Consider the following 18,569-nt stretch of genomic DNA (forward strand, 5'->3'; position numbering starts at 1 on the left):
ACTTTGTGTTCATTTTCTTGAGTACGTGTTCATTAAACTTGGGTTTTGTTAGCGAGAGCAAAACGCTCTCCTTAATTCATTTTCTTGAATTAAGGAGAGCAATTTACAGCTCTCCTCGGATTTATTAAAATGAAGGCCTGGTGACTTGGCCTTTAGTCCTTCTATTTGCCTCAAAGTTTTTTGCGACCTCGGTCGACAATAGAGAGAGAGGGAGTTTAAATAAACAGATTGGACTTCAAGACAATGCAAAATTCTGGGTTTGTTTGTTTGTTTGTTTGTTTGTGTTTTGTTTTTATGTGTGTTATAAACTAATTGTTTGTGTTTTGTTTTTATGTGTGTTATAAACTAATTATTTTATGTTTTAGCTTCAGTATAAGATGGCACCATTTTACCGATGTGTACTTGCTTTCCTGGGCTTCTCAGAAGAGGAGAAGAAACTTATGGAAGAAATAACACAGACACAAGGTAAGTGTGAAGTCAGTGAGTGGCATCGTTATTTGCATTTTACTTTTGTGAACTAGCTGCAATCTTGATTTGATTTGCATGAACTTTGCAGGGAAGAGTTTTGTATCCGTTGCATTATTATTAATAAATACCTCAGACAGTTTCGCTTTTCCTATTGGTGGAGAGCGCGTCACGTGGGTGTGTATTAAACCTTTGTTAATGACCAGTAAAAAGTGTTGAAACATGGGCGTGACACGCGAGCTTGCACCTGTGCTTATAAGACAGTTTCTTCATTCCTATTGGTCGAGAGCAACGGCCAGGACAGTTGTGCCACATCACACGATACGCAGACATGCCAACTAGTACGTTTTTCCCGTATTTCGTACGGGTTTTTGTAAACAATACGGGTATACGGGTTTTGCAAAAAAATTACGGTTTTTGATGCAAAATACAGGTTTTGGGGTTTCAGAATACAGTTTGTGATCCCAGAGGTTGGCATGTCTGGATACGTGCGACGCACACAGCATTCCCTTATAAGGAGTTGTTTACCCGAAGGCCTAAGTACCATTTCATTGCTGGAGGGGTGTTGTGTTGAAAGAAATCATTGAACAATTATAATGTTTGCATTTATATATCAATATAAACCACAAGGGAAACTGACTGGGTAAATTTGTAAATGATTTTTGGGGTTGAACAAAGAATTGACTAGAGTGGGATTCGAACCAACGACCTCCGGATTAACGTGCCGGCGCTCTACCAACTGAGCTATCTACAGGCATGAGAATCTTCCGGTTTAAACCGGAATTCCGTTTTTTTTCCTTTCAAAATTGTGGTCTCTGAGTTCGATGTGAATTTGCTATAAAATTCGGGGGGTAGGTTTTTGGGGGTATACATTTGGATTTCTCTAATCCCTCTTCTCTAGTCAGACAATGTCAGTTTACCTTTGTAATTGTTATTATCGCGGATCCACACGTACGGCGTTCATGAAAAAAACGGCACCTAAAAACTAAACAATAAATTGCCGTCCAGCAACTGTCCCAGTTTACGGCTTGTGGTCTTCCTGGCATCGCGCATGCATGCAGCAGCAGCGACAGATGTATAAACTTGCCTCATTCCTTGCTTCGTTTATAGTGGTACGGTTCAATAATGTTTGCGTGTAATGCGCTTGCTGCTGCAGCAAAGATAACATGTGTGGAGACTTTTGAAAGTCTACTGAAAAAACAATGCACGTGTTTGCACCATGTGTACTGTGTACGTGCAGGTTGTACACGAACCAACGAGCGGCGCGGCACGAATCTGAGATCGCCGGCAGGCCATGGAAAACTGGTACCTGTTATTGCCTCACAACCAGCGAATGATATATTGGGAACCAGCGAACACACTGTACGTCCGGACGACATGCTTTCTTCATTGGTTCTATTTCTATGTTGGGGTCTAATCTCAACCTCGTTCCAGTTAAACCCTATGCTGAATAACAACCTCTTTCTCAAAAACACATCGCTCTCGCCAGATATATAGGCCTATATATAGTTTAAAATGTGCGTCGCCGACGGATCGTTAAAATCACAAACATTTAATTGCAAAAGAATTTCTTTTACACAACCGAATTTCAAATCAAGAACCTTTAAAAACGGTTGTTGGTGAGAAAAAAAGCATTTTCAAGGGCAGAAATAAGGGATAAGATCGTCAGAAAAATTAAAATATTACTATTATTATTTTTTTTTTTCCTTTCTTTTTCCGGAATTGTTACAAAATCGCAGGCGAACCCAAAATTGTTTGAATTGTTTGAGCTTTACATTCCTTATTTTCCCTTAAACCTATTTTTAAAAAAAAAAATGGAAAAATCACACAAAAGTAGCTCACTTCTACCTGGAAAAATAGGTGTCAGAAATGCATCAGAGACCACCACAGAGCTTCTAAAATACCCAGAGCTCCCAGGGCCCTTAAGCGGGCCCTGGACCCCGGCCGTAGGGGACTTCGCGCTGCGCGCTTCGCACACAAAAATGATGGAATATTGACATTTCCGATCAACTGAATTTTTTTCCTGTTTTTTTTATCATCACCCATTCTCATGCCTGTATCTAGCCCTATATTGGCGGTGTCCCAATTTTGTCAATATCTTTGTTCGGGGGTGCCAGTCAGAAGCCATACAACCGTTAACTGCCATGTAGCCAGGGATCACACCCAAATTACGATACAACCTGGGAAGCGGCAGCTACATGTAGGGGATCACCTTAAGGGGATGCGACTTTTTGTTTCAGATATCAATATAAACCACAAGGGAAACTGACTGGGTAAATTTGTAAATGATTTTTGGGGTTGAACAGAGAATTGACTATAGTGGGATTCGAACCAACGACGTCCGGATTAACGTGCCGGCGCTCTACCAACTGAGCTATCTAGCCCTATATTGGCGGTGTCCCTATTTTGTCAATATCTTTGTTCAGGGGTGCCAGTCAGAAGCCATACAACCGTTAACTGCCGTGTAGCCAGGGATCACACCCAAATTACGATACAACCTGGGAAGCGGCAGCTAGGGGATCACCTTAAGGGGATGCGACTTTTTGTTTCAGATATCAATATAAACCACAAGGGAAACTGACTGGGTAAATTTGTAAATGATTTTTGGGGTTGAACAAAGAATTGACTAGAGTCAATTCTTTGTCTAGTCAATTCTTTGTTCAACCCCTAAAATCAAAAATTGTTTGCATTTATTTTACTTTTTGACCAAAAAGTGTTGATGTTTTTTTACCGAAAAAGTATTTATGAATGGGAATCAAAGTGTGTTGAATCGGTTTTCAACTAGTGGTTAAAACCCGCCGAGGCCTGGTTCTTAATAATTTACCTCGACTTCGTCTCGGTAAAATTATCAAGAGCCAGGCCTCATTGGGTTTTAACCACTAATTGAAAACCTCTTCACCACACATTGGTTCCTTTATTAAAGGTACTGGACACTGTTGGTAATTACTCAAAATAATTATTATCATAAAACCTTTCTTGATGACGAGTAATGGAGAGAGGTTGATAGTATAAAACATTGTGAGAAACAGCTCCCTCTGAAATAACGTAGTTTTCGAGAAAGAAGTAATTTTCCACGAATTTGATTTTGAGACCTCAGATTCAGAATTTGAGGTCTCAAAATCAAGCATCTGAAAGCACACAACTTCGTGTGACCATGGTTGCGACAAGGGTGTTTTTTTCTTTCATTATTATCTCGCAACTTCGACGACCGATTGAGCTAATATTTTCACAGGTTTGTTATTTTATGCATATGTTGAGATACACCAAGTGTGAAGACTAGTCTTTGACAATTACCAATAGTGTCCAGTGGAGAGAATGTGAGAAACAATTCCCTCTAAAGTAACGCAGTTTTCGAGAAAGAAGTCATTTTCAAGTTTGATTTCGAGACCTCAGAATCAGATTTTGAGGTCTCGAAATCAAGCGTCTGTATAAGCACACCTTCCATTATTATCTCACAACTTTGACAACCAATTCAGTTCAAATTTTAATATGTTTGTTATTTTATGCATACGTTGGGATACACTAAGTGAGAAAACTGGTCTTTGACAATTACCAAAGGTGTCCAGTGTCTATAAGATTCTTTTTAGAAAATGCACATTAATTTTGTTTTTTTGAGGCCCAATGTTTCAAAGTATTTGAATGTAAGTCGAGCATGTTTGAATTTCGTTTCTTAAAGTTTGTTTTAGTATGATCAAGGAATACAGACAAATCAAAAGCCGAAAAGGGAATTTGTTTGTGTTGAAGCAGCTCTAGACAATGTCTCTGCAGGACTTTTTACAACGTACTCTATTAAATTTAGTCATTTTGGTTGAGATGTCTGCAACATTACAAGCCAGTGTTGCAGAACTTTTAAGTTTCTTTATTTCTACCTGGAAACCACATACCTTATTAACTGTTTGATCACCTTTAGGTCCATTGCTCACAAAAGTTACCTAACTTAAAGCAAACGTCAGGCCATTAACTATTTTTAGCATTTAAAGCAAAAAGTTACACACATTACTTTACAAGCGAGATAGTTGACCCACTGACTGACTTAAGCCCTTTTCACACGAGAACCAAAAACCATTGTTTTGGGCGCCAGTTGTCTGTCAGTGTCCCATTAAGTGTAATGTATTTGCGTTAGGCTACCATGGATCGCTTTAATTTAAACTTCAAATTGTGCCGTCTACACCATTTGATGTATACCTGGTATATAACCAATCGACCTTTCTCCACTGGGTGATGATGTGTAGTTTGTGCATGGAGAACGGAAACTCCATGGTTTGTGCATGCGTGATCATTGTGCGATCACTAGTGACCTTGGTAGTCATTCTATGTGTCATTTCACACAACTGATCTTGGCTATTCTAAAAAGGTATGCGATTGTTTATAATGCAGGTCCGTGGCCAATTTATCGCACGGATTCATTGCAGATGATGCAAATTTGCGATTTTATTACACTGGCAATTTCATTGCCAACAACCATCATTTATAAACCTTGTGTGAGACAGGCTTTTATTAACTCTATTGTTTTTCTGTTAGGAGGTACATTTGCAGACATTGGGGACCAGTCCTGCACCCATTTAGTAATCGAAGAGAACAGTGTTACTGAGTTGCCAAATAGTATAACACACACCATGAAAATGGTCAAACAAGAGGTAAGTTGACTTTATGCGACTAAACTTTCACTTTCAAGATAATAAAACAACTAATCACAGTCAACCATTTTGTTATCATTTAGAGCGATGTCAATGTATAACTGAGGGAATAACACACTCTGATGTAACCATACCTCCCCTCCAGACAGATTTTGACTCACTCAAATAAAAACAAGACAAGAAATTCAAGGAAGATGTATTTTGTCTTCTATTTCTAACTGATTATTGGTCAATTACTCACAAGCTCAACGCACAATGCACCTAGATGCGCCAATCCTGTCTGCCACTTTGGGAGTCAAAATGTGCACAATCAAATTGACTCCCAAAAATGGGGGAATAGACGTGCATTGTTCGGAGGTGCGTTCTGCGTTGTGCAAGAGGTCTATAAGTCCCTGCGGTATTGCAAGAATTATTTTTCTATTCATACTCATAGTGTGAATATGTTTTGTACAGACCAAGCACTCATGTGCACAATAGTTTGAAAATTCTCTTTAGCTGGATTGTGTTCTGCATTGTTGTTGTTGTTGTTGTTGTTGTTGTTGTTGTTGTTGTTGTTGTTGTTGTTGTTGTTGTTGTTGTTGTTGTTGTTGTTGTTGTTGTTGTTGTTGTTGTTGTTGTTGTTGTTGTTGTTGTTGTTGTTGTTGTTGTTGTTGTTGTGTTGTTGTTGTTGTTGTTGTTGTTGTTGTTGTTGTTGTTGTTGTTGTTGTTGTTGTTGTTGTTGTTGTTGTTGTTGTTGTTGTTGTTGTTGTTGTTGTTGTTGTTGTTGTTGTTGTTGTTGTTGTTGTTGTTGTTGTTGTTGTTGTTGTTGTTGTTGTTGTTGTTGTTGTTGTTGTTGTTGTTGTTGTTGTTGTTGTTGTTGTTGTTGTTGTTGTTGTTGTTGTTGTTGTTGTTGTTGTTGTTGTTGTTGTTGTTGTTGTTGTTGTTGTTGTTGTTGTTGTGTTGTTGTTGTTGTTGTTGTTGTTGTTGTTGTTGTTGTTGTTGTTGTTGTTGTTGTTGTTGTTGTTGTTGTTGTTGTTGTTGTTGTTGTTGTTGTTGTTGTTGTTGTTGTTGTTGTTGTTGTTGTTGTTGTTGTTGTTGTTGTTGTTGTTGTTGTTGTTGTTGTTGTTGTTGTTGTTGTTGTTGTTGTTGTTGTTGTTGTTGTTGTTGTTGTGTTGTTGTTGTTGTTGTTGTTGTTGTTGTTGTTGTTGTTGTTGTTGTTGTTGTTGTTGTTGTTGTTGTTGTTGTTGTTGTTGTTGTTGTTGTTGTTGTTGTTGTTGTTGTTGTTGTTGTTGTTGTTGTTGTTGTTGTTGTTGTTGTTGTTGTTGTTGTTGTTGTTGTTGTTGTTGTTGTTGTTGTTGTTGTTGTTGTTGTTGTTGTTGTTGTTGTTGTTGTTGTTGTTGTTGTTGTTGTTGTTGTTGTTGTTGTTGTTGTTGTTGTTGTTGTTGTTGTTGTTGTTGTTGTTGTTGTTGTTGTTGTTGTTGTTGTTGTTGTTGTTGTTGTTGTTGTTGTTGTTGTTGTTGTTGTTGTTGTTGTTGTTGTTGTTGTTGTTGTTGTTGTTGTTGTAAGATAAAGATGTGTGTATTACCTCTTGATAAGTGCTTCTTTAATGTTTGCATTTTTTTCTTAGTGGTTCTGGGCTTGTGTTAAGATTGATGCCTGTGCAGATGAGTGTTTGTTTAAATACGTAAGGGTAAGTTGTGCACTTCATTATGCCCTATTGGTATGTTCAGACAACCTAAGTTAGACTCAAACCGATTAACTTTATGAGGCGGTCATGATGTTATATTTAAAGCAATTTGCCTTTTTTTTAATTCAATATTAATGAGTCACTATCATACCACATCTCCTAGTTGTTTAAAATTTAGAGTCATATTTATCTTGCTGGCTTAAATAATACTGTATGCATCCTTCATTGAGCAGATAACAAATACTCCAGAGGAAGCATTAAACACACCAGGTAACACTCCAGTCATTCGTGGATCCCGTAAGAGACGACGATTGAAGGAGAAGTTAGCCGTATTGAGTCAAGAGAATGATGATATGGCATCTCCTAGAATGCCTTGTAAAAGAAGATCTAGTACGATGAATGATGCAGTCTTGTCAATGTCTACTTCAATGTTACTAGATGCTACACCGGATGAACCGCTTGCATCAAATGGTAAATATCAACACTAACCATATAGTGAACGTTAGCAGTAACATCATGTATTGATATTTCTAAATGAGTTGGGGTGGTTCTGAAAAGAACTGTTAGTTTCAACAGAACCACCCAAACTGATTTAGAGGTTATCATTAAATGGCGTTACCACAATGAATGCTAGGGTTGTTTTTGATAACATAATGTTCAATCATGTATTCACTAATTTAATATCTTCAATAATTAAATCAGCAATTATTCACTCTGTGTGTAACGTGCACAAGTGATTTTATCACTCGCAGATAAAATACATTATTCACTGGACACCCACAACCAGTGTGGTGCCACATTGGCTAATTTGTCATCTTGGGTGGGCTTTTGAAACCCTGTCCAGTTGATCTTTTCGTGACTTTGCATATACATTTTCCCAGGGCTTGTCTGGGGTTCCTTGTTGCAAATGGGCAGGGCACCCTTCTTTACCATCTTTCACCCTACCAAAAAGCCAACTCAATGTTAGCCCTATATAGGACTCTTCCTCTGTGCTGTACGCAGATACAGAGTCCTAAATATTAGGGCCTGAAGCTTCATACGATCAAAACAGGAATTTGTTTAACGTTGGGAGCTGCGGTATTTCACAAAAATGACAGATTTGTGAGGAATATATGACAACCAAAACCCACCACAGAAAAATGTATGCATCCATGGAATGTGAACATTTTGAAATTAGTGGCTTCTTGCAGGTAAGATTTTAGTTATGAAGCTTTGAAAATTTTCCGTCCCAAAAATGGATGAAGCTTTGAAAATTTTCCGCCCCAGAAATGGGCCCTGAAATCTTGGACATCACTGTAGTCCAAGGTGTAAGGTAACTCAATGTGTGCTGTTGTAGTTGTTTGTGTCCTCCCAGAATAAATAAAGATTTGTATTTTGTCATTTTGTAGATCTTGGTTCCCCAATGCAAATTGATTCTACACCAGTCATTAGGAATACACCTACTCAACCTATATCCAAGAGACATATGACTGCTATGGAGTTACTGCAGACAGAAACCAATTATGTGAGAATACTACAGACTATAATAACGGTAAGCTATTACGTTCAATGTTTGAAGTAGATCATCTGATTATAAAGCAATCCAACTTGTCAATTGGAGACTTTAGAATGCTAGGTGGCAGCAAACTTACCAGGTAAATTTCCATTGTTTATGTAGTTCAGAGAAAGCACATACAATGTATTACCAACAACAGAGGATAAACCTGGTAGGTCTGCTGCCAGTACCTACTAGCGTTCCAAAAGTCCCCCATTGAAGATTTGATTGTATTGACCGTATCGAATATGACGTTTCCATTCAAATACCTGCCCACAACATGCCGTGTGTGAGCTTGTACACGTGCCTTAGAAATCAAACTGGGAACGCTGTGTGCTTCATTGATGTACGGGTTCAGACGCGCATGCGGCCTGCCCTACAATATGGCCACATTCATAGCAACAAGCGGGTTATTCGATACAGTCTATTGGACCACTAGCATCTTCCCTCCTTACAATTATAAGTTTGAAGATCACATAGCCATCATGTATGTTCATAAACGCAAATGTTAATATGTTCATCATCATTAAACCAGATTTAAAGGGTCTATGTACTTTTTTCTAACACAAAACACAATGTCCACAGATTTACATTAAACTTATACAGTTTGAAGATAATGATTGTAGAAAGCTTCCCTTAAAATATTACTTACTGAGGTGCTGTAGTTTTTGAGAAATGAGTAAAACAATGTCACAAAAACAATTTTCTCATTGTTTTACTCATTTCTCAAAAACTACAGAACCTCAGTTAGTAATATCTGAAGGGAAGCTTTCTACTTGAATTTTCTTCAAGCCCTGTAAGTTTAATGAAAATCTGTGGACATTTTGAAAAAGTACCTGAATCCTTTAAGATTGAATGATATGAGCTGATTAGCCCTTACTGTTATGCTGTGTTTTTAATTGCAGATATTCAAGGATCCATTGGAGACAGAGCAGACTGGAGGACCTATCTTAGATCAGGAAGAAATTAAAACAATCTTCAGTAAGATTCCTGAGATCTATGAAGTGCATCGACGTCTGTTGGAGGATGTGGAGACATTACTGGAAGATTACAATGATGAGAAAAGCATTGCACAGATTATTCTTAAGCATGTAAGATATATGTACTTATCCTTATAGTGTGTCCAAAAAACTAACACTTTTGAAATGGCTGCTGAATAAAAAATATATTATTCTGTGGGAAAAGGTTTGGATGTATGGATAGCTTATGGACTCAACTTAAATATGACACCAAAAAGTCGGGGAATAATTCATGCTTAGGTGAGCACTGCTTATCAGGAATAAGTAGCCGACATCTTGGAGTGAATTTTGTAAGCTCCAAAGGACTTAATTACCTCTCGCATATTGGAAGGCGCAGCCGAATGTTCATATACTTTTTGGTGCCATAATGAAAGTTCAATCCATAAGCTATCCTAACATATAAACCTTTTCCACAAGAATCATATGCAGCCATTTCAAAAGTGTATAGGGTTATTATTAGACACCCTGTATAGTGTGGTCCCAATGCAAACACATACATAGCTCTTGTTGAGTCAAGACCAAGCAATCTTGATACTTTCCACTCCATTTCTTATCTCTACTCATTAAGCTTGGGCATTATCAATTTATTTTATTCACGATATATCGCCGACAATATATTGCGATATTCGATATAATCGCGATTAATGAAATTTGACATCATCAGTCTTCAAACTCCAAGTGAAAGTTGTAGAAGAGACAGTCATAGCTTTAGAGAGGTGTTCTAATGACCTATTCTTCTGGTTTTACTCCAAACCTATGGGGTGCAAGATGTCTCAGCTAGCAAATACATCGCGATATTTAATTGATATTGCGATATATCGCGATTATCCGATATCAAAATCGTTTCCAAATTAATATCGCGATATTCGATAATATCGTGATATCGCCCAAGCTTACTACTCATAACCAGATATAAATAATCACTTAATCATAGTTCTTTTCCATTTCAGTCTAAAGACATGACCAAGGCCTATCCACCCTTTGTAAACTTCTTTGAGTTAAGTAAGCAGACTATCAATGATTGTGAGAAACAGAAACCAAGATTCCATGCTTTCCTGAAGGTAAGATTACCTGTCATAAACTGCCTGTGTCTTTATACTCTTCTTAAATTTGCCTGAATAATCTTAAAGATCTGAATGAATGAAAATGTTAATTTGTAAACTGAATTTCAATTAAAATGTTTTCAATCAATAGGGTAATTGAGTCATATGACTATAAATAGATTTTAAGTGTGTAAAAAAGCAATCATTTTGAATACCCTTATCCAGCGCTTCTCTGAAAGATTCGCGAAAAGCTCTGTTACGTAATCACTTATGTTACGTCATGGTTGGGAGCTCCAGTTTGTATAGCTGGGTTGTTGCAGCGTGGAGGTATAACAAAGCAAACCCCCAAACATGACGTCAAAGCATTGTCATTTTGAAGCGCACTGTCAACGACAGAAGTGTTTTTATCAAAACATTGAGGTTGGGGCCTGATTTTTTAATTGATAATTACAAAAAATTCAGAAATGTACACATATCAAAATTACATTAAAATGGTGAACAAGTGCATTATAAACCAGTTAAAATACCATTTCCGTTAAAAACATTCCGCTCAAGTAGCTGTTTAAGATTGAGTGATGTTAAATGAGTGACATTACATGTTAATTTTTCAATCAGATTTGTCATAGTAAGCCTGAGTGTTGTCGACAGACTTTGACTGATTTACTGATCCGTCCTGTGCAGAGGCTTCCTAGTATGATCCTCTTACTCTCTGGTAAGTCAACATCACTTTGTACAGCATTAAACACTTGCCGCTTTATCACACCCCTTGGGTGCATATCAAAGCGCTCAGTATTTTGTCCTGCAAGATGTATGTGGGGCTACGTTTTTGAAGTATGAGACCTATTCCTTTAAAGCACCATGTAGTGGTTTACAAGGTGCCGTTGCGCAATATGCCGCCGATCTCAAACCAAGGCAAACCCCTCCTCTTTACGATAAGTTATTTTACTTACCGGACCAACAGCTTTACAATACAACCCATCCGAAGGATGAAGCATTGTGGTTAAGTGTCTTGCTACACGTGCCATGGATGGGATTGAAACCCACACTCTGCTGATCAGGAATACCAGAGTTTGAGTCCATTGTTTTTAACTGCTCGGCCACGACAAGCCTTGGATCCATATTTCTATGTTACAATATCATGGTAGGAGAAAGGAGCACTTTGAAACTCATAGTGTTGGGGTGATTTTGGAGAAAAAAAGCAGCACTGTGTATATAAACAGGAAAATACCAGATTAGTATACATTTTATAGTCTTAAGGCCACTTAAGTCACACTGCAGCGAAAACGATGACGATAACGACGCATAGAGAACACATTCTATTGGTTGAAGTGCTCCATGCAGAATACGACTGGGCTTATATTCAACCAATTGAGGGCGTGCATTTTTAAGGTTTTCATTATCGTGGCCTGTGTGACCGGGCCTTTATTCAATTTACAATGTTTTACACTGGGATTCCTCTTTTTCCTAGAGTCATGGTCTGACGTCATGTAATACCACAGTGGGTTTAAAATAATAAATTGATTTGGACGAACTGCCAAAACATACATTTAACCCACTACCTCAGTTGAGGTATAAACTCTAGACAATGTCAACATGGTCTACAAGTGTAGATACATGTAAGTAATCAATAATAATAATTTGTTTAACTTTTTATCTAGTGCTTTTTACACCATGTCTCGACAGTGCTTCAAACATTATTACCCTGATCACTGGGCCATTTCATTCCTAAAACCATGATCTCGGCTCCCTGGGGAGTATACAGCCTGTGCCGCCAAATTATGTAGCGCACTAAGCTAAACCAACCATAAGCACCATCTCTGCCATCAGAGGTACCCGTCTACCCCAGGGTGGAGAGAAGCAATTATAGTAAAATGTCTTGCTCGGGGACACATGTGTCATGACTGGGATTGAAACCCACACTCTGCTGAAGAGAAACACCAGAGTTTGAGTACAGTGCACTTATCCGCACGACACCCCTTGATAATGCTTCTGGTGCTTGGTAAGTGTAAAGATTGACTTTGGAGCATGTTTTCATGCATGTGTTGCTCTGACAATTGAATGAATGTTGTTTTGATCTTTTTTTGACTATTGTAGATTTACTGAAGAGAACTACTGATGGTCATGCTGAACATGAGCAACTAACCCAAGCTGTTGATTCACTCAGGAAAGTTACTGAGTAAGTATACATGATTTTTATTGAGGTATGATCTTTTAACTACAGTTTTCTTTTTGAACGACAACAATACTTCAAGTTGCTTTTATTATTTGAAAGTTTATCTCACAAAAAGCTTTGACAGCTCAATTTTTGCAAAACAATTTGTTGGACTGACTACGTACTTAGCCAAAGTCAAAGAACACCTGGCAGGTTTATGTTAAAATGACAGTAGATAAACCTGAATACAAACACAGCATACTCTTTGAAAAGTGCAACAAATGAGTTGACTATTTGAAGTATAGTGATGTTTTATTGTTTATAAAAGTAATACTCTGTTCTTATATAGCGTTTTTATCATACCCCATAGGGGTGGACCTCTATATGCCACATTATTTTGAGCTACGTATTGAAGTATATCAGACCAATTCCTTTATAGCACCATGTAATGGTTTTAAAACAAGGTGCTGTGGTGCAATATGCTGCCAATCAAACCTGGGCCCAATTTTATATATGAACTGCTAAGCACAAGAAATTTGCCAAGCATGAAATTTCTTCCTGGATAAAAACAGGATTACCAACCAAATTTCCATTCGTTGCATATTGCTTGTTACTGGTATTCAGCTCTTGTTTGCTTATTCTGAAAATCACGTGGAAATTTGGTTGGTAATGTTGTGTTTATCAAGGAAGAAATTTCATGCTAAGAAATTTTTGTGCGTAACAGGTCTATGAAATTGGGCCCTTCTTAAGAGAGAATGTCTTGATGTCCTCTCGATAGAAACTGTCTAGGTTGGTTTTATCTAAATGACTTTGAGTTTAACTTTCCCTAAACTCATGTTTACTTCCCTAAATTCCAGTCATCGTGGTCAAGTGGTTAGACGGCAGGACTTTCAATTTCAAGGCTGTGGGTTCGAATCCCCCAGCTAACCGCTGATTTCACAACGACTAGAATAAATATTTTGTCGTCTAGTTACTGAAGCACAATTTCTTGATTTATGCAACACGTTAATTAATGTTTGTGCATGTATGAGAGAGATTGGTTGTTTCCAACTTGGTGTTTATACCCTCCTGTGGGAGTTTGCCGAGTTCCCTTGATGGGAAGATCATCTAAAACAACTGTTATATCTTTGCAGACATATCAATGAGGATAAGAGAAAGACTGAAGGCCACACCCAGATGTTTGAAGTCATGAATGATATTGAAGATGTACCACCTCATCTACTGTCTGCACATCGTAGTTTCATCATGAGAGCTGATATGACAGAGATTGGGGATAAAGAAAATGGCAAGGGAGAAAACTTCTCAGAAAAAGGAGGCAGTATTAGTATGTTCCTGTTCTCAGATACATTAGAGGTCAGTATCGCAAAATATTTTGGTTTGACTAAGCCTGTGCGACTAGTTTTTGTAGTCGCAACTATTGATTGCTTAGTCAAGTTGAGAAAAGTACATGGTTAATCATACTGCCATGACTACCTGCTTGGTGAACCAATTGTGTCGCTCAGGACTATTCCTGACAACATAAATTACTTAAAACACAATCAGACATCCGTGACACAATCTTTCAATCCTTTCAGCGTTAATTTTACCATTGCGCCTGCGGCAAACATTATGCTGCAATGTATCTTGTGAACTAAAAATTAGTCACAAGTAGTGTCAAAGTCACAATTATTTGAGGTGCAACTAGTTGAGTAGTAAGTTTCACTAGTTGCCCTTACACCAATGTATATGATATAGTGCCCTGTAATTATTGCTTTCTGAGTCCACATACTGCTTGGATGGGATTCTAACCCATAACCTCTTCATTCTAGAGCTGTTTCAATTTGAACTCACTGACTTATTAGTAATGCAATCCATCAGTAAGTATGTTGCTTGGTTATCCCATTGACTGCATCATTGCTAGAGTCAAGGTTGCATGAGTGATACAAGCTGTTATCCAAACAATTCATATGGACGTATTTTGTAACAGCAAGAAGGCTATAACAAAATCAGTGAAGAGTTTGTCACTTGTCCACATTAGCAGTTATGCTTGCTGAATACTATATTGTGGGTTTGTGTTGAGTGCAAGATTGCTTTTGGGATGGAACAGCTGGGTACTAAAACTAAAGTCCAGTTCATACTTCCTGCAAATACGATACAAAATTTTACATCACACATTCACAACTAATAGTTTGCATCAGTTGACTTTTGCTGAACTCTTGCGAAACTTTCGCTGCAAAAACAGCCCTGTGACATCAAAATTCGTACCGGGCTTTTGTCAGATATCTTGTCTTTGGAGTAGGAGAAATATCTTTCAATTGAGAACATTGTGTTTAGGGACCATTCATACTGGTGTTGCTTCTACTCAACAACCTGCTTTGACATGAATTCAACTTGACAATATTACATTGGTTTGTTTGATTGCAGATATGTAAGCGTCGTGGCAAGCCAGTGAGTTCTTTTAAGAGTCCACACAGTAACAAGATACCAACACAGAAATTCTACAAGCACATTGAGCTTGTTCCTCTGTCACACATTAGAAGGATTCTTGATGTACAGGAAACAGAAGGTTGGTTCTATAGTAAATGCAGTCAGGATATTCTTCCGTTCCTACTTACGTTGGATTTCTGACTTTGTTTAGCCCTCAGAAAAAAAATAATAATAAAATGTGTTCAGGCTAAAATGACCGAGTCGTTACCACACAAACAGAAGCTTTCTGTCATATGTTTTGATTATTTTTTGTTGCTATTGTCTTTATAATTGCAGAATGTAAAAACACTTTTGCCATCTTATGCAAGCCACCTATGGACACTACAGACAGACTAGATCGGTTGTATTTATTCACCCTAATCAGGGAGGAGCCTAGTAAGGAGGCGTGGCTCAAGACATTGTGTAAACATATGGCAGATGTTACTTGCAAGACGGATGCTGTAAGTATGGACTGTTCCAGTAACCCAGCATTCAACCATAAAGTGCTGTCTCCCTTCAATATTAATAAGGGAATAAAAGGGTTGAAGAGTTGTTAAACTGGCGTTTAAAACCTTGCAGGGTTGTGGCCATGCGATTAAGGTCGAGCCTTTAGAAGAGGGACCTATTTCCCCGAGGCCTTCGGGAAATAGGTCCCTCTTCTGAAGGCTAGTGCCTTTAACGCATGGCCACAACCCTGCAAGGTTTTAAACGCCAGTTTAACAACGAGTCGCTACTCTTTCATTCCCATTCGTGAATGCCTTTTTGGTTAAAATGTGTAATAAAGTAAGAAACTCTATCCGTTTTCCGACGTCCTTGAGCTCTGTACATGTGTTGCATTTTAGCATTCATGACTTTAACATCTAGCGGCTGAAACAAAATTGCATAATGTCAATTTATAAAAACATTAAAATAAGAACCTTAAACCATAGGGTCACATTTACAATGATAAAGTACCTCATCATCATTATCATTCGGCATAAACTTGCGTCCTCAAATTATAATGTTGGCGCGCTCCTGGAGTCGCCACCATCACCTGGGGCCGATTTCACTAACACGTTTTGGTCATCGCAAACGCCGAAATCGATCGCTAAATCTAAAATCCATCGCAACTTAGCGATGGATTTTTAGCCGACGATTTCACTAAAACTTAGCGATGAATATACTCGTCGCAAAGTTTTATTTAGCGATGACAATCTTGCGATGACATGTTAGTGGTCGCAAAGTAAAAGTTCATCGCAAACTTATGATACATTGCGCCAATCTGTGCTTATAGTTATAGCGGTGTACGTTTTGACGTATAATTTGTCAGTGATTTAGAGTAAAATGAGTGGCGCTACATTATTTTAGTCTTGCGGTCTTTTACCTGGTAGACTCAGATTGCCGATGACAACTATCAGCGATGCAACTGCAGCAAAGAACCCCTTATCGGTAAAAAGGAGATACTATCTGGGTTCGATTATGTTAACCATTATTTTTACAAAAATGTGTTATGTATTGGCAAATTGACAGTGTGAAGCTATTAGAAAGGTATGTCAGAATTTTCATCAATCCCACCGTTACAACAGATTTACGAAAACTTTTTATTAAAATTTAAAATTATAATAGAGGCCAAAAGCCTATAAATGCCTTAACCCTTTGTAAATGAATGCCTAAACATCGTCCACAATAGTTCGTATGCACCAACATGACAACGATTTACATATAAACTGCACAGTGCCATTTCATTTCGAGAGCGACGACCGACGATTTTGTTGCGGGATGTCAAAGGTCACTACTTTTAGCCTCGTACAAAAACTTTATTTCCCCTTTTAACGTCATCGCAATTGCGATGACTTTAGTGAAACGCAGAATTAGCGACATCGCAATTGCGATGGATTTGAGGTTTGCGATCTCATCGCAAGTGTGTTAGCGATGATCGCAAACATAGACGTTAGTGAAATCGGCCCCTGGTGTCTTTCAATCGCTGCTCTTCTCAGCTCTCCTACGCATCTTTCACTCCACTTTGTGACGTTGTCTATCCAGCGCAGCTTAGGGCGGCCTCTGCCTCGAATTGTGCCTGTAGGCAGACCATCTATAGCTGCGCTGGGTAGGCCTCCCTGTCTCATCACATGAGTGCACCATTTCCCCTTCCGCTCTAAGACTTCGTCACTCGTGAAACACCACTGCCACAGATCAGTTCAGCCAGCCTTTCATTTGTGATGAAGTCTGACCACTTTATGCCCAGCACTTCCAAGTACCTCCAGTGGTAAACACTTTAAGTATATAAAGGTTTTAACCTGTTATTTAATTTATTCACATTTGTCTCTATTTTAGGATAACTTCTTGACCAAGATATCTCCAGATGAGCTAGAAATAACCAAGAGTGATTTTGACAAAGGCAAACTGAATAAAGCCATGAGGTAAGTATTATTATTATATTATTATAAGTTGTGTGTGCCAAATGATTCTTAATGGGTTTTTACGTATTAATTTGTATCCTGTGGCTTGTGGGAGCAGAGAGGTTTAGGCAGTTTTTGCATATGTGGCGTTTTTTTGTTTGGTTCTTTGTGTTTTAAGTTATCTTTGATCAGTGTAATGTAAATCATAGTTTTATCCTAATTCTGTATTTTTTGTGTGTTCTGTTTTGGAGCTTTTTATCGATGATTGACATGTACCATGTAAATTTACCATTTTTTATATTTGTTGCACAATTTTTTGTGCTTTCAAATGCCTAATAAAAGGCTTCAGGCCTGAAGTCTTTTATTATTGTAGAGAGCAACTACCTCTTTTTCAATAACCAAATTCTGCGCTTGCGATCACCATTCGCCGCTTACTGTTCAAGTGACAAGTTTCTGCGCTAGCTGTGTAAGCGAAGAATGCCGAGTGCACTCGAGCAAAGTTTGCCTGCTAAACCGTGAAATATGCTTGACATAAGCGTGATATTCCCTGCTTCAGTTAAATTAAAGACACTTGACACTACTGGTAGTTGTCAAAGACCAATCTTCTCACTTGGTCAATCTCAATATATGCATCAAATAACAAACCTGTGAAAATTTGACCCACTCAATTGGTCGTCGAAGTTGCAAGATAATGAAAGAAAAAAACAACCTTGTCACACGAAGTTGTGTGCTTTCAGATGCTTGATTTTTAGAAATTTAATTCTGATGTCTTGAACTTAACGTTTGTGGAAAGTTACTTCTTTCTCGGAAACTATGTTACTTCAGAGGGAGCTGTTTTCCCACAATGTTTTATACTATCAACAGCTCTCCATAACTCGTTACCAAATAAGGTTTTATGCTTTAGTGCGAGTACCCGGTCTTCACTGCGTGGTAATGACCAGGTTGGTGGCTGGCGCTGTTAACGGACCGAGCCGGAGGCAAGGTCTGTTAACAGCGCCATCCACTTTTCTCTAGGCAATACTTCCAGACATGTTCGGGGCCATATTTGAGCTTTTGATGGTTCCCATTTCTTACGTGCGTCAATCACATTACTGATCGTTGATACCAGTGACTCTTTTAAATAATGGTCTGTTCAGCGCCTTCACTGGGGTCGAAGGAGGTACATGATTGGACGATAGCTGTTCTTTGTGCAGTAAAACGCGCGCATGAGCTCAGCGTCCATGTAGGATG

At 38.3% G+C, this 18,569-nt stretch overlaps 1 protein-coding gene across 1 annotated transcript in view; it reads left to right on the plus strand.

The window, feature by feature from the left end:
* Window positions 1-18,569, plus strand: part of LOC117298498 (protein ECT2-like) — a 30,620-nt gene that overhangs the window by 8,310 nt on the left and 3,741 nt on the right. Inside the window, exons 7-19 of the mRNA XM_033781785.1 lie at window positions 366-465; window positions 4,987-5,102; window positions 6,709-6,771; window positions 7,002-7,239; window positions 8,157-8,299; window positions 9,208-9,393; window positions 10,272-10,382; window positions 10,980-11,076; window positions 12,459-12,540; window positions 13,650-13,869; window positions 14,920-15,061; window positions 15,259-15,422; window positions 17,275-17,360. Coding sequence (XP_033637676.1) covers window positions 366-465; window positions 4,987-5,102; window positions 6,709-6,771; window positions 7,002-7,239; window positions 8,157-8,299; window positions 9,208-9,393; window positions 10,272-10,382; window positions 10,980-11,076; window positions 12,459-12,540; window positions 13,650-13,869; window positions 14,920-15,061; window positions 15,259-15,422; window positions 17,275-17,360 — 1,748 coding nt within the window. The remainder of the gene's footprint in view (window positions 1-365; window positions 466-4,986; window positions 5,103-6,708; window positions 6,772-7,001; window positions 7,240-8,156; window positions 8,300-9,207; window positions 9,394-10,271; window positions 10,383-10,979; window positions 11,077-12,458; window positions 12,541-13,649; window positions 13,870-14,919; window positions 15,062-15,258; window positions 15,423-17,274; window positions 17,361-18,569) is intronic.

Source organism: Asterias rubens, chromosome 13 (genome assembly GCF_902459465.1).
Source record: "Asterias rubens chromosome 13, eAstRub1.3, whole genome shotgun sequence".
NCBI lineage: Eukaryota > Metazoa > Echinodermata > Asteroidea > Forcipulatida > Asteriidae > Asterias > Asterias rubens.